Source organism: Thunnus albacares, chromosome 4, assembly GCF_914725855.1.
Source record: "Thunnus albacares chromosome 4, fThuAlb1.1, whole genome shotgun sequence".
In the NCBI taxonomy this organism is placed as follows: domain Eukaryota; kingdom Metazoa; phylum Chordata; class Actinopteri; order Scombriformes; family Scombridae; genus Thunnus; species Thunnus albacares.
In genome coordinates this window covers 14839157-14864534 of record NC_058109.1, presented here as the reverse complement: position 1 = coordinate 14864534, position 25378 = coordinate 14839157, and the positions used below count along the sequence as shown (strand labels likewise).

The 25378-nt window shown below is 39.4% G+C and overlaps 3 protein-coding genes across 4 annotated transcripts in view; 1 reads left to right on the top strand and 2 right to left on the bottom strand.

Moving 5' to 3' along the window:
• The window catches only part of kif5ab (kinesin family member 5A, b), a 63280-nt gene extending 58976 nt beyond the window's left edge, over positions 1–4304 (bottom strand). The window contains exon 1 of the mRNA XM_044350119.1: positions 3445–4304. Within this exon, the coding sequence (XP_044206054.1) occupies positions 3445–3573 (129 nt within the window). The 5' untranslated portion in view covers positions 3574–4304. The remainder of the gene's footprint in view (positions 1–3444) is intronic.
• Positions 4305–5586: 1282 nt separating this feature from the next.
• On the top strand, positions 5587–19630 carry dctn2 (dynactin 2 (p50)). Of its 2 annotated transcripts, XM_044349574.1 has the most exons (15): positions 5587–5849; positions 6161–6229; positions 8658–8663; positions 9539–9635; positions 10840–10901; positions 11126–11224; positions 12183–12343; positions 13033–13186; positions 13359–13424; positions 13666–13704; positions 13924–14001; positions 14645–14716; positions 15865–15967; positions 17081–17172; positions 18762–19630. In XM_044349574.1, the coding sequence occupies exons 1-15, from the start codon at positions 5814–5816 to the stop codon at positions 18846–18848; spliced, it is 1221 nt and encodes a 406-aa protein (XP_044205509.1). In that variant the 5' UTR covers positions 5587–5813; the 3' UTR covers positions 18849–19630. The 2 variants fall into 2 exon arrangements, with proteins under 2 accessions (XP_044205509.1, XP_044205510.1); XM_044349575.1 differs by lacking the exon at positions 8658–8663 and having other exon boundaries at positions 5591–5849.
• A 1925-nt stretch (positions 19631–21555) lies between these two features.
• mars1 (methionyl-tRNA synthetase 1) overlaps positions 21556–25378 on the bottom strand; it is a 29344-nt gene continuing 25521 nt past the window's right edge. Inside the window, exon 23 of the mRNA XM_044350174.1 lies at positions 21556–23036. The gene's annotated coding sequence lies outside the window, so the exon portion shown is untranslated. The remainder of the gene's footprint in view (positions 23037–25378) is intronic.

Here is a 25378-nt window from a genome sequence, read left to right as displayed (position 1 = left end):
GCAAAAAAGCTCTAATAAACCCATGGTACAGTCCCTGCCTGGCATCAAACAGCAGACAGGCAAAATTAGTGTTTAACTGGTAAACATAGTGGACCATTTAGCAGCTTAAGAGGCAGATATTTCCCTCAGGAGTTGGTGGAGACTTAAACATATTGGACTTGGCCATCTGACATTCATCAGGTGGACAGAAAAAAAACTCTAAATACCCTTGTGTTTGTCTGTGGGAGCAACTGTTTGCTAACTAACAACTTTATCAGGTGATTATATGTCAATGTTTTCACAGCAAAAATCAGTTAATGCTTTTAAGTGAGACTTTCTCTCACTTAAAAGCATTAACTTTCTCTCGGTGGCACCACCTACTGAAAATGTCCTTAAATGAACTGACTGAGTAGAATTTTGGGAAATGAAGGTCATTTCATTCCTGTAAAATACAATTTGTGTAGAGAATGGCAAACAGTGGCCAATGTTAAGCAAAGGTTACATAGCTTCACTTTAGGTAATAAACAAAATGTACATTTGTTGCATTGAAATCAAATTAATTGATCAAAACAGTGTATTTTGTTATCTTAATTTGTTTTTTGTGTTGTGTGTTCTGTGCTCATCAATATCTTGCATGATTCTAGCTGTCATGTTGCTATTTTCACAGCTAATGTAGGCTTATTTGTATTGACAGATGTTTCTATTGGAATTTAAGATGATGCTTAAAAGGATGGATGGCTAATGTTTAAGTTACTGTGTAAAGTTCAAGTACAGGTCTTAGTTAAAGTCATCAAAATTCACATCCAAGTTCATTCAGGAGTCACCAGGTTTTGACTCTGGTATGAAAACACAGCACATCTTAGCAGTCACACCTCACCACTTTCTAATGTTTAGAGGCCCCAGAGATGTTCCCTCATCAATTCAGAGCACACCAACACACCATCTTTCCAGAGTTTTAATGTATCCAAGTCTCCTCCTGCCCGACATCCAGGTGCAGCCAAACCATCACTCAACAACTCAAATCATTACCTCTGTCAGTTAACAAGGAGACTTCCTCAAGCAGATAAATGCGAGGCCATCAGCGCTGTCCAGATGTGAATTGTTTTTATCAACCATCAGAATGTGAGTGCTAAGTTGTCACTACAGGGTCCTTGCAACATGCCCGTGTGCCTGTTGGCTTGATATTCTGAATCCTGATCTAATCTGACTGCAGCAGCATTTCAACTCTCATGAGACACATTTTTTTACAACTTCCTCTTGGAGTATTCCAAAGCTACAGAGGGGAAAAAACACACACACACATACTTGGAATACATTTGCACACCTAAAAACCCTGCACATCATAAACGCCTCCAAAGTAATTACATTCACAAAGATGAAATCTGTGCCCATGCTTCAGTGATTACATTCATCTGAAAAGAGGGAAATTGCAGAAATACATGAAATGGCTGAAACTATAAGTAGAGAATTGCACTGTTCTGTTTCTAGACATTATCAGTTTTGAAGGCTCCTGCTTCTGTTGGTAGGGAAAACTGGAGAGCAATGTATAGGTTTTCTTTATATAGTGACAGATCACAGTTCCCTTAATTGGGTAATATGATTTCACTTCATTTCCGCACAGACTGTTTCCAGCTGTCAACATCTCTAGGCCAGTATGAAGTATGCATTTCCTCTCTCAGACAAACTATAGCCTGGAGCAGAAACTATCACATCACTAGAAGCACTGGCATCAAACAAATCATCTTCAGAAAATGATTCAAGGAACAGTGTAACATTTAAAATTGAGATACAGTAATTCACAATAACCTCATAATCCACTACAATGAACATGTTGATGAAATTTTCATTTTCAGATACACCCACAAAACGTTTAAATACAGTTGCCGAGACTGATGTGGGGATGAACGAATATGAGCTATTATAATAGCAACCTGCCATCCTCAAATAGCATCAAAATAATGTGATAATGAACATTCAGTCTGCTTGTGGAAGACATTCTGCTGCTATATGTGAAAGACAGTCACACAGGGAGATCCACCACGACAATGCTGTCTTGCATTTCAATATTATGTGTGTGTGTGTGTGTGTGTGTGTGTTTACGTATGTGTGTGAAAACAGAGTAAGCTGATAGGGATTTTCTTCTGTCTTCATCACTTGAAGTCAACCCTCAGGCCAAATGGGTGTGGATTTCTCTCCCTCTGTGCGTGTGTGTGTGTGTGTGTGTGTGTGTGTGGTGGAGGGCAGGGGCTGTGGGATAGGATTGAAATGCATGCTACAGTATACATATGCATGTTTCAATATATGCATACATGTCCCCTTCTGTATGCATGTCTAAGTCTACATATATGTGTGTGTGTGTGTGTGTGTGTATGGTGGAGAGCAGGAGCTGTGGGATGGAACTGAAATGCATGCATATAGGCCTACAGTGTGTATGTACATGTTTCATTACATGCATGCATATATTTCTGTATGCATGTCTAAGTCATACATACATTCGTGTGTGTGTGTGTGTGCGTGCATGCTTGCATGCGTGTGTGTGTGTAGGTTTGCCTTGGCCCAGATGTGCTTTACATCTAGACAATGAGAACATTTGCATTTAGAGCACTCTAATCTTTCGTCTGCAGGCCAGTTATTCTACTAAAATGTCACTGTCAGAGGGATCACAATCACAGTGTTAACCTCACCCTTAGGTATGTATCCATCAGATTAATAAACATTTTTATAGCTTAGTTCATTTTCACTGTTGCTCCAAAGCAGTGACAGTAATCATCAGCTGCTATTCTGTTTGTACTGAGACAAAGCCAAAAATCCATTCACTGGACAGAGACAACCCACAGAACATAATTATGACTCATTACATTTGCAGCACCTGATAATTCAACGGTGCATTAACGGCTGACTGCACGATACATCATCAACATCAATCAAACCTGCATAATTTTCTGAGACAGGAAACACACTAAAATCAAGCAGATCAATACTACAGAGAGGCAGATAATAAGGAACAGTGTGGGATTACAAAGGTGGGGTCCAGATGATTTTTCAGAAATGGATGAGTTTTTAAGTTCTTTTTTTTTTTAATCACAAAGCTGGGGCTTGAGGAGGTCAGTGATTTTGGGCTGTATGAGAGAGAAGATGCTGGCAAATCATCTAAAAAAAAATATGAGCAGCTGTTCATCAATTTGATCCAGCATTTATTTTCTGCAAGACTTATACCTTAAATGATGGTTTTGGGAAGCCTCTTTGCCTTTTAGTGGCAGTAACACACAAATGGACAATGCAACATGCTGATCATCAGAATATCGATAAGGGCTACACTTAGTTTGATCCCTGTCAGAAGCCTTTTAGCCTATAGTCTTGTCTGGCCAGTATTTCATGTGTGTGAGAGATGAAAAGTGTAGCCCCTAGCATTAGCGTTCATCGACTGCACGGACAGGTGACAAAAAGGGTTGAGAAATAACTTACCCCAAGGATGACAGTGTCCTCTCCTTGAAATATTGGGATGAACTTATCTCCACGGACAATTTCGGACTTGTTCAGTGGACGAAAACGACACAACACCTTGATATTGCATTCTGCGTTAGCGTCAGCCATTGTGGGGGGAAAAACCGTGGATGTGCTTCCAAAAAATAAAGAGGAATTTCTTAAAACATCAAAATAAAAATAAAATAATCAAATCCCTATGCAACCTTTCCCCGTAGACCAGGACGCAGGCTGAAACCACCGACTATACCCACATGCAAAGCGAGACTGGCAGGCGAAGCATTTGGAAGAATGGACAACTACGAGTTTTTGTTACAGTCAAATTCATTGAAGAAATGTAAAACAAAGACAAAAAAGAAGCAGTTTGAGGGTGTCTCTTGTTCAAAACGCCCCTCAAAGCAAACTCAGCGCAGTTGAATGGTGGAGAACAGATGGAGAGTTGTAAGTCCTAACTGGTCCGGTCGGCAGTGTCTGGACAAGCTGCAGGCTTTTACAAGCATGCCTTGCATCACTGTCATCCCTGCTCTCTCACTGGGGGCGGGGCGGGGTGAAGTAGCGACTCAAATCCTCTCTCATCAGCACCACTGAGCAGAAGGGACCACGGAGTAGGGTGAAGAGCTCCAACTCTGCTTCTTATTCCCGCTACCAACTCTACCCTGGCCTCGACGGGAAAGTTCAGACAACTTTCATTTTAACCATCCAACACTTAAGTTTCAGCAACTTTCACAAAAGCTGAAAATGTTGGTAGCATCTGGTGGAGACGTTTATGATCAGTAGTTTGGGAGGAGAGCATCTTTTTATTTGCAGGTCTGTCCGCGCCAGACTGGTCGCCATGGCAATGCTGTGTTTTTGCATGACTGTTGAGCTCGTTGGCAACCAAAGTCTCCATAATTGTTGCCCAGAGATTTAAAGGGGCATGCCAACTATTTAGCACTTCTGTAAAGCTGGTGGGTTTTTCTTAAAGAATTGTCAAAGCTGAAGCAGCAGAGAATAGTCTCTATGAGTCAAGATCTTGGACCCTACACTTTATATAATGCAATTCAGAGGTGTTCATTAGGCTCCCCCTGTCTGGTAAATGCCCACGCCTCTAGTTTTGCAATGCCATCTTTCTTGTAAATTTGAAGACTCAAGCCCAGTCACTGGTGACATCATCAGGGGTTATTTTCCCAGACTTTAGCAAGCTCCTCCCAAACCATAGAATAAATTATCCAACTGTTTTCACAGGTTGAGTAGACTACTCATGAGTAAACAATTTTAAAAGGATAAAATTGATGGAATGCTCCTATAAAAATCTGGGTTTTACTTGGTTCTACTTGGCTAAAAATGACCAAGGCAAGAATGAATACAACTGAAATGTATAGTAAGCTTACATAAAAAAAAGAGAGGAAAATATCATTTTATCAATATCAATAACATTTAAGACATTTGTAGTGAAAGATGTGATGGTATGTAACAAATAGGGTACATAATATCAGTGCAAAACATTTTACTTTTTGATCTAATAGTGTTTATAAGATTTTGCCCTGATCTGGAAAAAGATTCAATGCGGTTCTTGCTTGGAAGGTTTATGTGGTTGTTTCTCCTCCAGTGTGGCCCCTAATAAGGGCCACTTTCATTGAAATGATAAATCAAAAGTAGGTAAAAACTTTGAGCTCTGAAAAATATTGTAGTATAAATATTACTCAAGCTAGAAACCTGTGAGAACGGCAGTACAGTAGTGGCATATCATACTGTATATTCTTTGCATATGCAGTAAATCTGCAAGAGAGTGAACAGGACCATTTTTCCATCAGAGTGATTCATCTTGGTAATCCACCATCTTTGGCTCATTGATTGAATAGCTTGGTCGGGCATTTAGCGCCACCGTGTGACTACTCTGTTACAACTCAACCACGAAGCATTTTCAAAAATAAAGGCAAAATAATTTTGTTATTAGAGCGAATCAGTTATTAAAAGCAAGACGAGTGCAACATAAAATACAGTTTTTGACGGGGGAATTCATTTACAATGATGCTAACATCCGTAAATCGTATTGGTCAAACGGAACGCATGCGCAGCGATGCCCTACTTTTTCGGGGATGTTTGTTTTGTTGGCTGTGGCAGGCCGCCGAACTGTTTCCCGTGGATGTAGTCAACACAACACCGCCCATTCGCCAAGGCTTGCTAGAAACCCAACGCACACGCTGTCAAATGAAGCAAGTGACCACATCAGCCGGCTGAGAGACTGCTGGCTCATCTATCGATAGCTTTTGTTACAGTTTGATTCGGTTCATCGATCATTTGAACGTTTTAAGGATCGTTTATATATTCTTTCCTGATTTGTTGGTCTCGTCTTTGCTTCCCAACCAACAATGGCTGATCCTAAATACGCCAATTTGCCAGGAATTGTAAGTGGCTAACGCTAGCAGACAGATTAGCTAGGTTGCTATCTGGCAACGTTAGCTCAAAGCGGTGACAGCTAACGGCTAAGTTAGCCAACACCCCTGCTATTATTATTGTTTGCACTGACTATACAACTAACAATTGTACATTATTGGTTACTAACTGTGCAGCTGACGTAGTGTGGTGTGATACAAGCCACCAGAAACAAGTGTTAGCAAATACGTGTTGTTGTATGGGCCAGGGCGTTGGCCAGGCTAACGGCAATAAACACAATATCTGATCGCATAATGCTTATTTGTCTTAATTGTTTCAACAGGCATTTAACGAACCGGACGTGTACGAGACTGGTGACCTTCCAGAAGATGACCAGGCTCAGTTTGAGTCGGTAAGGGGACGTTTTGAATACACTGGATCTGTCAATTTGAAGGCTGTTAGCTTACGTTAATTCGCTCTATATTAAGTAAGTAACGCTAAGTATTTATGTATCATATAACAGATAAAGTAACGTTACTGATTTCTGCATTATAATCAGTGTGCATTAACACCCAAACCATGCAATTACTGTTTACTGTTACTACCTATGTGGCAAGTAATTCATTGTAGCATCAATTTAGCAAAACTGAATTAATACACCTCAATAATCTGATCAACAACTGAGCTGTATGAAACAGTGTCACTGCATTTGTGCTGTCCTCACTAACTCTGTAGGAAAAATAATAAGTTTGTCCTTTGTTCTTGTCTGAAAGATGCACTGTATGTCCCATCCAAACACCATTAAATATAAGGTTTGAGGGAACAAAACGTACTAGTTAGTTAGGTTATAACTCTGTCACGATAATGGTTTGATGTCATCAAACTGTTGAAATCTATCAGCAATCTAAAATTAATGGCAGCATCTCTAGAGTTCAGTATTTTTTTAACAGCGCTATAAGCACTTTGCTAACAGTAAAGCATTGTTATTGGTCAGACTGTTTTGAAACATGTTTGGGCTGTTCGCTGATCAGCTGAGTGAAACCTAACTGGAATCTTCCCTTCCATGTTTCCACATTCGTTCCTCCCATACCTTTGCCCTTGTTTTGACCCTTACCCACCCTTCCTGGAACCATAGTTTGTACAAGTAAGAGTGGCTCCATTTTACTCTCAGTGAGCTTAATGCCATGCTTTTTATGCATGTTTACGTAATCTCATATCCACTTTTCCAACCTCTATTGACTGGGATGAAATGAGAAATAGACTGATGGAGTGCCCCCTTTTTGTGCTCTGTAATTCATCAATTTATGATTGTTTTGAAGTGCAACGAATTGATTCTTTTCCTCCTTTTTGAGTTGCTCATTTAAACTTTTAAGGGCATAATGATGTTGATGGGTTTTCAGCAACACTATATTTTCCTCTTTCACTGACAAAGCAGTGAAGGCTAAAAAGTGTGTCTGTGTGAGTGTGAGACACTACCAGGAGAAAGAAGTGTTTGTTTGTCTCAAATTTTTCCCTTTTTAACCTGTCATGCTCTAACAATTGCTTCCTGGCTAACCACACTATTCTGACTAACTGGACATTTAAAGGTCTCTACACACTGTGCGATAACTGTAATCTCGCAGGTTTATTGCATGTCACACTAAATCATGGTCACAGTCTGTGTCAGACTGTACATTATCAATTTTTAGGCATGGGAGATTGTATTATAAATATCTGGTGAATAGTAGTACTATGGTTGAAAAATAAAATGTGACACAGACACATTTTCAGCTCATATCTTCACCCCAATTTTTTGAAAATGCAGCCAAACATAAAACAGGCTCTGGCCATAGTGCCAACACATTTTGAGTCCCACAAACTTCTTTTTTGTTTTCCTTCCATCTTTTTATCTAAAGTTTTTGATTAAACTTTAGTCAAAAAAGTGCATATGATGCTGCATCACTTATTTTGCATTCATCCCATTTTCCAATTAATTGGTTTGTAGACGTTGGTCATTGAAGTAGTGCCATTGTGAGATTTTGTTTCTAAATTTCTGACACAGTCAAGATATTGACAGTGGTTGCCAAAGCTCAAATGGACCGCTGGTGTCTCACAGTGTGATCTAAGACCACTGTTTTTGATGCATGGCCAAAGATTTCACCTTGTTTCCCCTACAGTTTTTGTTTGGGAAAGCCCAAGATCGCACAGTGTACAGGGGCCTTGTTACTTGGATATATTAACTGCTTTGGTTTAGTCTAGCAGATCCCTCATTTAGGTTAAACTGCATGCTGGTAAGAGTTTACCTGAGCTGAATGACTTATGATAGATATTAAAGTCTGTAACATAACACATTTTAGTGTTTTCAGGCCCTTCTTAACTTCTTTTAGGCACCTTTAATCCACCTGTTACCATTCATTCTGACTCATGTGTTGTCTTTTTTAAAACACCAATCCCCTGCATCCATAGAATAATGTTGTGAGACCAGCAATGCCCTCCATAGGAGCATATGGTCGCACTGCATTATGAAGTACACTTTATTATCAAAAGAGAAAGTAACTCGGTGGTGTTAATGGACCATCACACCACTCTGAATTGGGGAAGAGAGAAAGAACTGGAGACATCATAAGTGTCTGAACAAAATGTCTCCAGGGTTTTTAGCAGCCGCTCTCAGAACACTGCTTTCTTTCTTATCTTTCCCCAACCCTGGCCAACTGTTCCTGTTGTGTGCATGGCATGTGATAACCACATTAATCTGTGTTGTCTCTCTCTCTCTCTCTCTCTCTCTCTCTTTCTTTCCCCCCTACTTTTTTCTCTCCCTCTGCTCTTCCGTTACTTTCTCTAACTCTCTTTGGAAACCCAAGGAGCTGGTAAGAGCCTGACTAACTCTCCTCCGCTTCCTCCCCCTCCCTCCCTACATCTGTGTAACTGTCTTGTGTTCTGCGTGTTTTGTTGGTCTGTCTTTTTTTAGCAATCTGTGTGTGAGCTCGGACTCATGTCATCTATCTGTTTGTGTCAGTGGTGTTTTAATCCTATCCACGGTTTCTAGTTCATCATAATTGATCACTAGAAAGTTTCGATCAACAGATCCACAGTCTTGTGTGCTCCCCAAGATCACTAATCAAAGAATTGTCATTTAGAAAAGAAATCGTAATGGCTTCCAGCTTTGGTTCTGCCTTTTTCATTCAAATAACATTGTTTTTTTTGTTGTTTTTTTTTTACCATTGTAGACTTATACCACATGAATTACATATTTTTATGATGAATTAAACATTTTAAAGATGGTCTTAAGATGACACAATCAGGCCCAGTTGAAACTATGGCTGTGATATCTATTATTTTTTGTTAATTTGTCTCTTGCCTGCTGGTATTCTAAATCATGTGGAAATCATATTGTTCTCTTCAAGTCAAGTTGTAGATTTTCATGATTTATGGCTATAATGGCTTTAAATTTCAGAGAGTATCTGACCTTGGTAAGCAATGATACACCTGTTGGGTCAGCCGTATATTTCAGTATCTTTAAATCATTTTTCTGGGGCAATGATCAAGTATAAGATTTCTTCTCAGATTTTGCAAACCTGTCAACATATTTCAAGTCTACCTTGGGCTTTGAGACTTTTTTGACTCACTGGCTCAACAAGCAAAAGGAAATTTTTAGGTCTTTGCTGTCTCTATAGTCTAACTTGCCCTTTATGATATTGTGAGTATGTTCATCTGACTTTATTTCTTGGGATTTCAATGACAGGAGGAGCTCTGCAGTGACAGCGTGGAGAGGATCGTGGTCAACCCCAACGCAGCCTATGACAAGTTCAAAGACAAGCACATCAGCACCAAGGGACTTGGTCAGTTCATAGTGGACAACTTAACTTATTAACTTAATTGACTTACTTAAGGATGAGGCTGGAGTTATAATACTTTTTTTTGTTTTGTTTTGGCAACAAATCCCATGAGAAGACTAAAACCAACATTATGTTATGACACAATACTTTCTGACTTTCTTACCCCATCTGTGGCACTCAGCTGCAAATATATATATATATATATATATATATCAAAAATATAGTTTAATTTTTTTAAAAGGCTAAGCTACATTACTGGGGACTATGTCTTTTTTTTTTTTAGTGACCGTTACTTAAACTGGAGTAAATGGTGTGTTAGTTGTGGACTATTTTCACCTGCGGATTAATATATATTTGATGCATTGGGTATTTTTGGCACTAAGGTGGCGTATGTGAGATTGACTCTTAATAAACTAAAGTATCTATGTTCATGGTAATGGAAAAAAAGGACGACAGTAATATACAGAAGAATAAATTACATCAGACCTCGATTACACAGGTAGTACTTTTTAGTAGGATGAATTCATTGTTGGTTTTGGTCTTTTAATGAGATTTGTTGGTGATAAAATGTATTTATCTCCAGCCTTATCCTTTAAGGTAAGCACAACATTGCCTTTAGTAAGAGCAAGCACATAGTTTCCAAATATTTAAATGTTAAGTAGGAATGAATTGGAGCTGAGTGCCATAGATTGGGTAAGAAAGTCAGACAATATTGAGATTCATAACATAATGTTGGGTTTAGTCATGTCATGGGATTTGTTGCCAAAACAACAGTTGGAGCAAATTAATTGCAGATTATGAATATAAAATATCACTAAGACTGCACTGGAAAAGTTTATCAAGTCAGACTATTCTTTTCTAGCACGGCTGTCTTGCCTTCATCAGGGTGTTGTCTAAGACGGTTTCCAGTTTAATCATCAACAGACTTATCTATTAGTCATGTGAATTATATGTCACCATAAACAGCAAGTATAAGAAACAACAGTACTATCATTTCTCAATTGAGAACTTAAGATAATACAAGAGTGTTGAGAGCTGCTGTTTTTGCTCTTCTTTTATGGCTATATCAAAACTGATCCCTGCTTTAGTCGATTTATAACCACAAATCTTGCAGCGGCTCAGACTGGGCTTCATACTGACCAGTAGGTTTGTTTTTTTTGGTCTATTTCTCACTTTCTCTTACAACCTATTTGTCTCCTTCTCACAGACTTCTCAGACAGAATCAGTAAAAGCAGAAGAGTGGGCTATGAGTCAGGAGAATTTGAAATCGTGAGTACATTGTGTTCTATAGAAAGTCTTTACTTCACTTGTACTTTTAGAAGGTGTTCCATTTTGAAAGTAACAGCACCATTATAATTTTTATTTCACTCGATGCATATGTTTTCTGTTAAAGTCAAATTCTCCAGCTTGTTTCAAGGCTGCTCTGTCTGTACTAGACCCATTTTGCTGTTTGCAATATTCATATTCATTTCCCTGCTCTCATCTTTGTTAAGCTGGGAGAGGGCTGTGGAGTGAAGGAGACACCTCAGCAAAAGTATCAGCGCCTGGTGAATGAGATCCAGGAACTCAGTCAAGAGGTGGATGCCATCCAGGTGAACTGCCATTAACACACACACACACACACACACACACACACACACACACACACATAGAGCACACTTGTCCTTTGCCCGCAAGAGTCAGAATGGATTTTACAATCCAATTACCCAGCTTTTATCTTGCAGTCTGCACACAAATTCAATAGCCTTACACTGAGGGACCTTCCCCTGCTCTACTTCTTGACCATGTCATCATGTATCTATTAAAGGGAGTGCAACCTCTTGGTAAGAACAATTCCAGAGGTGTAATCTTTATACTCTGTTCATACAGTTGCACTGGTTGCCAGTGTTGTCAGTGTTTTGTGTGCACTGAAGCTTTAAATTCAACCTGACAATGAGTTTTGATTAAAACCAGTGCAAGGAGTTGATTTTCAGACTAACACAGACCCCACAACCCAGAAACTAATTAAACTTTGGGCGTCATTAACTGCACACAGAGCAGTGGATGCAGCTGTTTGAGTCTTAACACCGCACTCTAACTCAGCCTGTGAATTCATATGATTAAATGCTCGGCCCAGACGGACTTCTAGTCATCAACCCCAACATTGTTGTAGGGCTGCAACTAATGATATTTTTTTTCATTATCGATTAGTCTGTTGATTAGTTGTTTAGTCTACAAAATATCAGAAAATGGGGATAAAATGTCAACCACCATTTCCCAAATCCCAAGGTGATGCCCTCAAATTTCTTCTGTCTAAACCACAACACAAAGATATTCACTTTATTTAGAAGATTAAAGATACCAGAAGTGGAATCCTAGAATTTAGAAATGTTTTTCTTAAAGAATGACTCCAAACGATTAATTGATTATCAAAATATTTGGTGATTAATAGTTGGCAACTAATCAATTAATTGACTAATCATTGCAGCTCGATATTGTTGTACCCCCTCCATAAAATGCCATTGCTGTCTAGAAGTTGTTCAAAGATGTTGTTGTCCCTTCTGCCTCTAGGCTGCCACAAAAGAAAGCAATGCAGAGGAGCGCCTGACCCCAGTGGTACTTGCCCAGCAGGCAGCTCAGCTCAAACAGCAGCTGGTTTCTGCCCATCTTGACTCACTCCTGGGACCGCAGGCACACATCAACCTGGCTGACCCTGATGGAGCACTGGCCAGGTGAGCTGGGACGGGATGAGAGAGAAAGAGCACAAACATCTGGCAGCTGAAACTTGATGCAACAACCTGTCAGACCGTGACAGAGGGATGAGATACTAGGCAGTAGATGGACCGAGACAGGGAGAGGAAAAGTGTAGTATGAAGAAATTTAAGGAGTCAGCAAGAGTTGGTCAGAGTGAAGAGCAGGGGGATTAAATTCACTGAGCTCTGGACTATAACCCATATATTAGTAGTGAGAGTATTAAGGGTAAGGCTGTACAGCTGGTATCAGTTGGCCTTATAAACCCAGTTGATCTCTGTGTAGCACTACCTGGGGAGCACACGAATTAATGGACAGATGATTGAGGAAGGGAGATGAAAACTCAGGAAGGTGAGAGATTAACTGAGAGAAGGCATTGAGAATAGAAACATACTGCTGGTACATGTCAGACCCCAAACTGAGCACGCAGTAAGGAAAGTGATGATGGAGAGGGGAAGTTGGCAGCAACACAAGGGAGAGAGAAAAAAAAATGATGAAAATTGTCTTCTAAAAAAGATCCAAGCTCACTTTGACCTTGCAATTTACAAGAGAGTCTGAAAGTATTGAAAAGCAAGACAGAAAAGGGAGGCACAGACACAGCAGCACATGGGGCTGATAACCATATTGAACTAATAATCCTTTTGTGTCTACCTTTCCTTCTTTCCCACAGGCGTCTGCTCACCCAGCTGGAAGCGGCCAAGGGCAGCCGTGGCAGCGCCACAGGAGACGGCAAGCCAACGGCATCAGCTAAGGGCCCAGATGGAGTGGTACTCTACGAGCTACACAGCAGACCCGAGCAGGAAAAATTCAATGAGTCGGCCAAGGTAAAGTGGAAAGGGAGTGTTTTGTTTTCGTTTTCATGAGAGGAATGTCAGAATATTTGATGGCAATAAAAAGGACAATAGGCAGGAAGGTATGTGCGTGGGTGTTTGCGTGTGTTTTTGTGGGAAGCTGTTGTCACTGCCAGCCATGTGATGCCTTGTTCTATCCCTGTAGATGGCGGAATTGGAGAAGCGTCTAGCTGAGCTGGAGATAGCTGTTGGCTCAGGATCAGACAAGCAGGTAAACACGGACTCACACACAGTCATTACACACATCCTCCCTAATGCTTTTCTCTCTTATTCACACTAATTCTGTTGATCTGCTTCTCTCTTTCACTCTCACGCCACCAGAATTTTCATGCTCCCGTTGCTGTGTAACCATCCACAAAGAGAAATTGAAATAAAATCTTCCACTTGATTTATGTAAATTATGGGGGCGGCTCCATTGTCTGCTGTTAAAATAAATGTGTTTTATATTGTAGGGACCTTTGAGTGCTGGCATACAAGGAGCCAGTTTGATGGTGAGTAGTGAACTACTTTCTTTTGGAACATGTATGCAGTTTGTGTATTCATAACTCTGTATCTGATGTGCAGCCAGAGAACTGGGTCATACTTCAAAGATGACATCAGTTCCAACCAGTTTGTTTATTGCTGTGCTAGTAGGAAGAACACAAAGTTTGGGGCCCAAGCTTATATATAACTTGTGTCTGTTTGACTGTGCCTGTATGTGTTTGTATCAGGATACCTTAGAGCTCCTGCAGGCGAGGGTCAGTGCGCTGGACTCCGCTACTCTGGATCAAGTGGAGGCCAGACTGCAGGTACAACTACAGAGTTCTATGAGAAGCTCAATATTTTATGTCTTGGCAGTCAGTACAGAGATAAGTCCAGGATGTGACAAAATAATGGGTGCCGGTTTGTCAGGGTCTGGCAAAGGTGACATCCAGTGAGATTTCTGAGACATCTTTCAGAGTGTGAAAGCTTTTTTGACTAATGATTGTCATCCAGTGAATCAAAAGCTGTCTCATATGCATGCTCTATCTTTTTAACTACAGATGTGAAAAAATTGTTTTTTACATCATTCATTTCTTACAGCAGTGACTGGACAATGGCTCCTAGTGGTTAGGTGGTTAACTGTTATTTTAGTACTGAAAAAATAATAAAACAACCTCACACTATGGATGACTGAATGATTAAATTACTAAAACTCACGAATGTATTTGATTTGTGAAATACTGATAAATATTGAGCCTTTAAAGGTGTTTTTGTAAGTTGTAAATATCTTGATTTCCATATGGAAATGTAGCCTGCTGTGTGAACCTGTCATCAGTTTCACCACCATATTTCCCACAGTGTTGACATTTATCTAATCAATCACGTTTTTTCCATTATGCATCTAAATGCCTTTAAAATGCCACCTCTCACACAATTGGCATAAATGACTTTTTTCCCCTCTCATTTTAGAGTGTCCTTGGAAAGATGAATGAGATTGCCAAACACAAAGCAGCCATTGAGGATGCTGATACACAAAACAAGGTATGTAATCTTTTGAGTTTAATTCCCAAACTGTGCACAACCATTAATACACACTAAATGCAATAATAATCTCAGGTGTTCTCATATTTTAAAAGACAGCTTCCAGGGACATAAAGTCCTCCTGTTATTTCCTTTGCACCAAAACACTTTCAAATGGAAGATTGTCCTTGCAGATACCTGCAGTCATAAGAGCTAAGATATTTTTGTCAGGAAGTTGTATAATATATCTATTAATCTTGTAGCCTCACAGAAGATAATCTGGCTCGTACAGGCAGCCAGACTAACCAGTGAAGAGCAGCCATATGTTAAATTTGAATTAGTCTTTAACTAACAGCTGCTGTAGCCTATAAGCAGTCTGAGTCTATTTGGTGGTTTGTTAATTTAGAGTCAGTATCTCTTAATGAATTAAACCTTTTCAGGTTGTCATGTTAGATCCAGTTTTAAAGTCTGCATGATATCTGTGACTTTTGGGCAGAAACTTTTCTAAAGTGCTGCACACTCAATAGGCCAGTAGAGGGCATGCCATGCTAATTATATCATTATAGGTAATGGCAAACTCATGCAAAGTGTTTTATTGTTCATATATTTTAAGGTTATTGTACTTTTGCTGTTTGATTATTTCAGATAAATACTGTAATTGCGATTTACTGATTAGTGTGACATAATTACTTGTAGGATAATCTATAATAATGTCATTGAAAGCACAATAACCACGCCCATGTCCTAAGCCAAAACCTACAGCAGAGAGTGAACAGATCATCCGAACAAAGCTCTAATAAGGGCAAAATTTCAAGTAGTGTAAGACTATTTCTGGCGTTCTGTGCTACTGCAAAGTTGGAGTCAAGTTGGTGTTACTGTTGATCATCTGATTATCAGTGTAGGTGTGTACAGGCGAGCTTGAAAGAATAACCACAATGTCGCCTCACTGCTCAAATGTGTTACACAGCAAAATTGTCACACTAACACCATATTTATTAAAGACTGCGTGGTGGGAATTCATTCATCAATGTGTATCAGTACAATAATTATTACATCATCATAGAAACTAAGGAAAAACGTGAGGCTTTGGGGAAAGTAAACATTTCCTTTTAGTCTTTTGGCAAGAGGGTTTTCTCTTGGTATTAACTGTGTGTGTATTTACCCGTCAGGTGTCGCAGCTTTATGACGTGGTGCAGAAGTGGGATGCCATGTCCACTTCTATACCTCAGGTGGTGCAGAGGCTTGTGGCTGTCAAGGAGTTGCATGAGCAAGGTAACGCACTGAAACTCAAGATTTGCTTTGTGCCCTCACATAACACTCAAAGCTATGACACAATATGAGTTGTTTATGTGGGAGAGGTTACTGTCAGATCACTTTGGTCCTTAACAGTATATGAGTGTACTGGTGTGGAGTAATTGGTAGATATTTCAAATACTGTCATAATATTGCTCTAGGAGCATATTTCACCGCAGTAAGGATCATAACAATGAAAACTTGGATCATTTATGTTCTATTCCTTTATGTGAGTGGAGAAGAACCTTGAAATGGCACCCAAGAGAGTTCAAGGAGAAGATGTATTTAGGTTAGTGGGGGGTGGGGGAGTGCCATTAAAGATTCAAAATATGTACAATGAAACCACAGAACATAACAGGATGTGAACCCGGATCATGTTTGAGGCAGCATCTGTGCTGGGAAGTAATACTTAGTCTGGAAAATTTGCATTCACAATGGGAACGTCTGTGTGTGAGACAAAAGATGAAAACTAAGCGAAAATGGGATTCAGACAGATAATGGAATTAGCCGAAACCATGCCATTCTATTACAACAAAGGGCAAAATATCAGTGAAAGGGAGATTCAAAATGGTAATAGAATTAGACTAAATCTTGCAATACTGTTAAACACCCCCTTGGGGAGAAAGAGATGCATGATATTTTAGATCACATTATCATCTTTTTATTATTTAGCACATGAAAGCAGAACCTTGGCATTAATAGATTGTATTGATAATTCATTTCTGAGAGCTGAAAGAGGTCATTTATCATCCAGCCTCCCTTTGCACCGATTTGTCACAGTCTGAAGCTAAAGTGTTCTTCACTCAATAGGGTTCAGCTGCACTGATTTCTTTCCTCCCTATTTCTCTCTCCTGACCTTTCTTTCATGATGAAGGCAAACAAGTGAAATTCTAAAAGTTTTTTTATCTTTCAAGCAGTCATTCATCAGCTAAGATTAATCGCTAAGAGAAAAGCAAAGATAACACTGCATCTTTTAAAAGAAATTTGTTAATTTGAGAACCAATACTCCATCCAATTTATACTTTCTCCCTCTCTCTCCACTCCTGTCTCATGATTTCTCTTCATCCAACCCCCCCCCCCTCTGTCTCGTAGCCATGCAGTTTGGCCAGCTGCTGACCCACCTGGACACCACTCAGCAGATGATCAACAACTCTCTGAAGGACAATAACACCCTGCTAACACAGGTAACAAGTTCAAGCTGGCATTTCTTAAATGTATTTGGACATAATCCATTTCTAACCGAACTCAATTTTAACAATCTTTAACACTAAAATGCAGTGTCACATGTGAGCCATTGGCATCACTATTAAAGTGCTTTCAGATTGTGAGCAGTTATCGCAGGTGAAGAGGTGTATATCAGGTAGCCTGCACAGATACAAGTAAAACCTGCTCTTGTGTCGTTTCAATCTGTGTGGTTTCTGTGGCCACAGTGGAGGTGGCAGCAACAACCGCTCACTGTCTCAAAGTTCCCCCAGTGAGGCCAGTGGAACTGCAGGTTTGTCTCATTGGTATACACACAAAAAGACTACAAACCATAGATTAACTGCTGTCACATTAGAGCAGCTAATCTCTTCATACATCAAACACAAGTGGCAATCTCCGGGACTGAAAAACGAAGCCAACACGCAAGTGCCAAAAACTGCAGCATCCCAAATGGCCACTTGAGGCTGGCTCCAAAAGCAAGTCAATCCCCATAGACCCCCATGTTAAAATGCCCAACTTTACAGCAGAAATAAACATGCTTACAGCCTGTTACAAAAAACGGTTTTGGTCTCTATAGCTAATTTACCCTTTCATGAAAACTGTACAGGGGGTTAATTTTTCATTGCTCATTCGTTTAAATTTTATTAAGCCGTAAAGTAATGCATAATTAAGGACATGGCCGCTTTGCGTGACAGGTCACTAGCCGCTAGGTGGCTTGTTTCAGCACCCCAGCTCCAACTCTTTGCCCATTTTGGATCAGCTGGGAGTTGGTGGAGTCAGGCAATGCCAAGATGGCTTCAAAACCTCTCTTCAGAAACCACTGGGTGACATCACAGTGGCCATATTTTTTACAATCTGTGATCAAACCTCAACATGTAGCAAGCACAGTTACTCTTCAGGCTCCTGGTACAACATTGCCATTCAATGATGACTTTTAATAGCATTTCTAGTAATTGTGTTTAAACTGCTCTATGAAATTCACTTTGCATCCATTTATATAAATATATCTAATAGTTCTGCAGCTAACAATTATTAAGATTTTTTTTAATTAAAAAAGCTGCAAATCCTCACACTGGCGAGGCTGGAACCAGTGAATATGTTGTATTTTTTGTTGATCAAACAACTCAAGCGATTAATTGTTAATTAAAATTGTTGCAGTGAAAGATGCTTGTTGTGCAAAACACAACATTAGAGATCTTTTATGTTATTATGAGAAGTGTAAGCGAGGAAAATACATCTCCTGCAATAGCCTTGCGCCACTGCTCGCTGTGCAGGCAACAGGATGTTGACTGCAGCTCACTTAATGGCCAGCGGTGTCACTAATGAGAAGGAATTTCTGATTCTTACAAATAGAACCTTTAAATCTATCATTGTCACTTTTTCCACTAGCATAGCTTCCCTCCCGTCACTTCTCTCTATTCTGCCCAGATCAATATATTTCTCCTGTAAACTTGTACACCTACATCTCCTTCCAACTCTTGACTCTTCCTGTCTTCCCTCTATTTCACTGCTCACCTAACTGGCTTTTACCCCCCTCCCCTCTCTCTCTCTCTCTGTGTCTCTCTCTCAGGTCCAGCAGACGATGAAGGAAAACCTGGGGGCTATAGAGGAGAACTTTGCTGCACTAGATCAGAGGATGAAGAAGCTGTCCAAATAAACAGTGGTAGTGTTTGGGCCCAAAACTAGGAGAGTGTAGAACATGGACAAATAAGAGTTGGCTGGAGAGCACAGAGGGCGGTTGAGGTTTAACTCTGTCCTTTCTGGCCATCCCTCTCTTGCTCTCTTCCTCCGCCTCTGCCTTTTTTTCACAAAGTGGAATGTTAGAAAGTTGGAGTGATGGAAAAATAAAGAAGACCAAATGTTCTTGTCCACCCTCCTTTCTTCTTCCTTTCTCTTGCATCAAATTGATATCAACTGAAAACACATTTGTCCACTACACATGCCACTGAATGCAGTCCCCTGTTAAGCTTATTGAGTTTTAGACTGGATTGGTTTTTATAATTATTAGTATTAAATATAAGAAATTCTTCCATTCCTTCTGGAGCCTCACACTATTACTGGATTTGTACTGTATACTTTGGTCAAATTAAACGGATCACAGTAATGTTGGATTGATAGATGACACATTGGAGATGTACACATTGGAGATGTTGTCAACTGTGTAGAAAATTAAAAAAAAAAAAAAAAAGATCTACTGTCTTGCAGTATTGTAGCAGGAGCACATTGTGCGAGTGTCAGGGCCAAGTCACGGAAGGAAAGCTTGTAAATATGCCTGTGTACCTTATTGTTTCTTCACGCTCAGTCGCTTGTAACTATATTATTATGACTGAGATCAGATGCCACATGCAAAACTTTTAATCTGCTTTGTCATTGCCTACAAGTCAACTGTATTGTACATCTGTGGTCATGAAAACTGATCAATAAAACAAAGTGCGATAAGCTTGGCCCCTCTTTATTTCATGGGTAAATCTTAAATTTTTTTATTTAATATTTGTAGCTGCCTGCCTGTTGTTTGTAATTACAGTTAAATACTGCACAGTATTCTTAGAAAATGACTTAACATATTGGAACGTGTTATGGTCCTCTTACTCCTCTTCCATAGAAACATTCTTCTTTTGTGAACAATATGGAAAAAAACACACTAACATGATGTAACAAAGTGGAGATAAGGTGACACACCAACTTTCAGTGAAAGCTACGAGCACAAAAACAAGTTCCTAATGATGAGTCATCTGGTTTTTTTTTTGGTATTGTAAAATAATGGCCATGATACTTCATGGAAAACACCTTTTTTATGGGGAATTTCAAATTAGAAAATCACACTTGACTTAATTAAAATTTCACCCTGCTGCCACAGGATTCAAAATCATTTTAAAAAAAAATCCTGTCTGTTCTTTTGTATTATAAAGGTATTGTTATGCTCATTTATGAACACTAGATGGCAGCATAGCATTTAATAAAGCTCAGACCCATATTGAATACTGTTTTTTCATACAAGATACTACCAACTACACACCATAGATGTGAATTATTCTGCCTTACTTTTACATATTTCTCTACTATCAAATTTCCTTGCGGATATCAATTTCAGTACACCACAAGAATAGTAAATAATCTAATTTGTACAATTGTAACTTGACATTCTAGATCAGCTGGATTTGAGGTGAATGAGAAGGCTGTTTTTAGTTTATAAGACACTTCCTACTATAGAAATACTACATTTAAAAGTATTTAAAATCAGGTGAAGATGCAAACCATGAACTGCAACATTCCCAGTTTGTGTCTGGCTATGGACTTGTTGCATGTCAGTCCATATCTCTCTCTCTCTCTCTCTCTCTCTCTCTCTCTCTCTCTCTCTCTCTCTCTCTCTCTCTCTCTCTCTCTCTCTCTCTCTCTCTCTCTCTCTCTCTCTGGTCATTTCCTGCCAACTCTCTACTGTCAGCTATCTAATAATGGCATAAAAATCCCCCCCAAAATAATTACACAACCACATTTACACTTGACGGTGAATGAAGATGTGCGGCAAAGTAAAATCAGGGAACGACACAAAGGTTACAGGCCAGAAATGATAATGCATCTCTTTTTGTATTATAATGGTGGTTTTACATGCCACAAATATTCTGTTATATCATCACTCACAGAGTAAATTAATAGGAGGCACTCAGTTAATTTCCTGTGAGGTAAACCTCAAATCCATCTGGCATTATTTGCATTAAAACAAAAAAAGCTGGCTTGTGTGTGATGTCAGGTGATGGTATTAGTGACAAAGTCTGACAGATAAGATAATGTAGGGAAAGGATCAGCTGCTTCTGATGAGTCATCCAGACAAAGCAGCTCCTGTGTGTTAAGTAACAGCTACAAGACGCCACAAGTGGATTAATCGTTTACTGAGATGTGGACAGGGTTACCAAAAGAAATGTCCTCTTTAGCTGGATAGAGCCCTTTTTAAACATGTCTGCCACTGAATAAACTGGCTCTATATTAGACCTGATAAACCTCTGCTGCTGACCTTGTGGATTTCTCATTAGCAGAATATTACAGCTGCCTTCATCCTCCTGTATCACATCTTTGTTGTACTTGAAAGATCAAGTAGTGATCATGCACCCCAGCTTTCCACTCCCCCTTTCACCAGCCGTGAAAAGTGGGCTGCTTGCACAGGACATATCAAGTGTGACTTGCAGGGAATTAGATCCAGAGCTCCAACTTAGAAGGGAATGCCCTAGATGAGCACAGACATACCGTGTACTATATATCATGTTATACTGTATTTGTCCTTCTATTTTGGGTGTACTACATCGGGTCAGCCCCGCTCCATCTGTTAAGACACATTTCCACACAATTACAGACTAAGGTCTACCAAGGGGTCAGCTTAAAACATTAACAGCAACAAGAATCACAATTTTATTTTAGATTAAAGCTCCCTATGCCATGAATATGAATGAGGACAATGAATGAATGATAAAACAGAACCTCCATTGAAAAAAAACAGATGATTTTTAGCATTTTTAGCGAATATAAATCCATACAAAATTTCTTTTAGGAGGCTTATAGTAACACAAATACCAATTAAACTCCAGTCATTCTTGATTCTATAGAAGAATTACAGCTATGTCAGCAGCCCGCACCCACATTTACTCCACTGGACAAAGTAAATATTTAAGTCATGAGGCAGCACAGAGCAGCTGAACACAGAAGAGGCTGTGGGGAGCACCAAACGCTCCGAAATCACCGTTTCTGGTGCTGATACGGGAAACCGTGGAGGAGAGGAAGAGAAACGATGGAGTCAGAGCCTGGAGTGTGTGTCTCGCTGCCAGTATACCCACCTGTTCATACAGACTTTTTAAAGTTTAATGCCCTACAGTCTCATGTTTGGGCTTGTTTTTGTCTTTTTTTTTTATGCCTCATCTTTGACACACATGTCTGTGCCAAGATATGATGAAATCACGGCACTGATAGTTAGATGTTAGATGGTTGTAATAACACATTTTTATTCATGTCTGTACTGTGATGTACATTTTGTGAGACAATGTCATCAAAATTATAAAAATGTCGAAAAGGAAAACAGTCTGACTGAGATGAGTTTGAACAATCGACAGGTTGTAGAAATTGATTACAGATTGAACATGTCATCAAATATTTAACTAAATTTCTAATCTATTACCTATACTGCAGTGCTTTTAATAAAAATACTAATATAAATTACATATTTTTCAACAAACGGTAGTTAAATTACTAATAATAACAATACTGGAAACACAATTGAAAATAAGCTACAGAGAAGAGAAAGCAAACAGCACAAAGGCTCCACCATCTGTTTGTCAGATTTCCTGAATGGGTCTGGACAGGTGAGCAGCCTGGACTGAAGCGGAGAGAAGTACAGAAGATGTGTGTGGAGGTAAGCGGAGTAAAGTACCGTTGTGGGGCAGAATGAAGGCTTTGGAGCAAATTAAAGACGGAGACAGTAGGGTGGAGAGAGGTGAGGCTCGGGAGATAAACAGGGTTTAACAGACTAACAAGATTGTCGGCAAAGTCGTCCTAAAGCTCCAAACACAGACGTCTCAGCGAGTGGATGTGACATTTAGCTGTTAAATCTGGCTAGGGATGGGATTGAGTAGTTAATATTATAAATCTTAAAGAAAAAAATTGAAAAATTTCCAACTTTGAGGGCATAAAAATAATTGACATCTTACTTGTAAAGGAGATGATAGATGAGGAAACCTCCTGAGGAAATAAAATGCAAATTTGTTGATTAATGGGCATCTTCTTCAGATAATACAGAACTGCAATATTGGCCTCAGCTGAGATGGGCATTGACAAAAAAGATGAATGCAGCAACAGCGGGGACCTAAAGCATAAAGAAAGACAAAGCACGGTTAGTCATAATTGCTGGCAAAATGTCCCATTTATACATCCTTGAAATCTCACGGTCTCGGGAACACATTTTCAAATTTAAAATGACATTTCATTGGGAAACACAGAACCGGAGATATTTAGAATATTTCTTTCACCAATGGACCAGCTTTTTTCTGATAAGGTGAGGTCTTCCTGCTTGTTGTCAGGGACTCAGGAAAAGAGGTGAAACACACAATGAGATAGGGCATGGCAGGAGAAGGGGGGGAAAAAAAAAAAAAAAAAAAGGATTTACTGTATCACCAGTACATGTTAACAGCTGTATCAGTTGGTCTCAGTTCAGAGAGGGGAAGGATTCCGACAGCTGGTGTGTGTGTGAGTGTTTGTCAGGGGGGGAAACTGGGTGTGGAGCCTTGACCAAGGGCACAGGACAGAGAGAAGAGAGTGTGGTGGCTGGAAATTCCCCAGACTCTTTCTATCTGTAAAACAAAAGGAAACAATGGCCAAGAACTGACATTTTGGGGTGGGGTGGAGTGTGTGTGTGTGTGTGTGTGTGGAGGGGGTGATGACTCAAAACATTAACAACCACTGCTGTTGATTAAAAAAAAAAAATTTCATCGTTGAATGTCGGTTAAAAGTCAGGCACCATCATTAATTCTGAATCAGCGGCAGTACGACAAAGAGCTGAAAGAAAAATAAATTCCTTTCTCACTCCTTAAACAGAAAAATTAAGAATTAAAATAAATCAATATTAGTCATTGTCATTGTAGATTTTGGTTGTTTTTATATGCAAGTCTGTCATGTTATACAGTCTGGTTAAGTTATGTGGGTGTTGCCGGACTGCTTCTGGTTTTGTTTTGATTGTTTAAAAAAAATATATTTGTGTAATATGTCACACGGTTATGTTTTGGTTATGTTTTTCTGCCAAAAAAAATCTATTAAACTCAATTATGACAAGGCATACCAATTTGTATTCTCTGGAATTAGGCTACAGCAAGAAAAACATTACAACAATGCTGTGGTAACTGATATCCTCAAATACAACCATCAGTAATGAGTGAATCTCATCCACAGGAGCAGAACGCTTGTTTACACACTTGACAAGAGTGTCATAAAAAACAACAGGACATGATGTAAATAATGAGATAATTAGTTTATCTTATCTATAATTTACTATATATTTATTTATTTACTTATTTCATAGTAGAAATCTCAAATGAAAACGACTATCAATTAGAAAACAGAGACCATCATCATCATCATCAGACTATTCTGAAAAAGTGAAAATGAGGCAACCCAGATCTTGGGTTGTAAACAGTGTTTTATAATGAATACAACACAGACGACGGGACTGACAAAATAAACAGACGGCTGGGGTGGAGAGGGAGGGGTGTAGAGAAAGTATGCTGAACTACTCAGCAACAGCCACTCAAGTCGTGACGTGTTCACGGTGCTTCCTGCAGCGCTTTAACCCGGGTCCTAGAGACAGTATTTGAGCTTTCTATTCGCTACTTGGCGCTGTTGCTATGGGGCTGTGCATGTTGAGCCGTGCACGGTGCACCATGCATGGAGAACAGTTTGTGTGCTGAGTTTGGGATTAGGGCAGAAAGTGTCAGGAGCGGGGTGAAGAGCCCGCATCAAGAGTGCAACATGACGCAACCTGGTCTAGTTTTATTGTCATTCATTTATTTATTTTTGGGTGTTGTTGTTGTCGTCGTCGCTCTTGTTTACCTTCTTAATGGCCATGATCCAAAGCTGTCATATAGGGTAACATTGACTGCGTGGCTGCTTGTATGTCTCAGATATTGACCTTGTTGACCTTCTATTATATCTCTATAAAATGTTTATATAGAAGTTTTATTGTGCGTAATATGAGTTTATGGAGACTTTATCGATTCTATTGTGCTAAGTTGTTATGTTCCTATGAGGACCCTGCATAGTGAGTTTATGTTTACAATACAGTCTATCACAGGCTATTTATATCTGCAAATGTAACATTATAGGGACTACAGTGGGTCTATAAGTGAGGGTTTTACACATAGTTATGTGTGTTTTTCCCTAATCACATAACAGGACGAGCTATTAGTGATTCTTTTTTAATATCTATGGTACTCATTAGTAAGTTAATAGTGACTTTATATAGATTCTATGGTATCAACTTATAGCTGTTGTTTATGACACTATGATTTATTAATGGCTATTTATATCTACAAATGTGATACTACAGGGACAACAGTGGGTCTATAAGTGCGACTTATAGTAAAACTAACATTTCAGTACGGAACTATGAGTGTTTTTTTTTAACAGCCACTGTATATCTGCTATATTACTGTGGCG

Bases quoted from the DNA above. Each gene is read 5' to 3' on its own strand.
- dctn2 (XM_044349574.1), top strand. From the start codon at position 5,814: ATGGCTGATCCTAAATACGCCAATTTGCCAGGAATT. The intron at 5,850-6,160 runs GTAAGTGGCTAA...TTGTTTCAACAG, and splicing joins ACGCCAATTTGCCAGGAATT to GCATTTAACGAACCGGACGT. The intron at 10,902-11,125 runs GTGAGTACATTG...ATCTTTGTTAAG, and splicing joins AGTCAGGAGAATTTGAAATC to CTGGGAGAGGGCTGTGGAGT.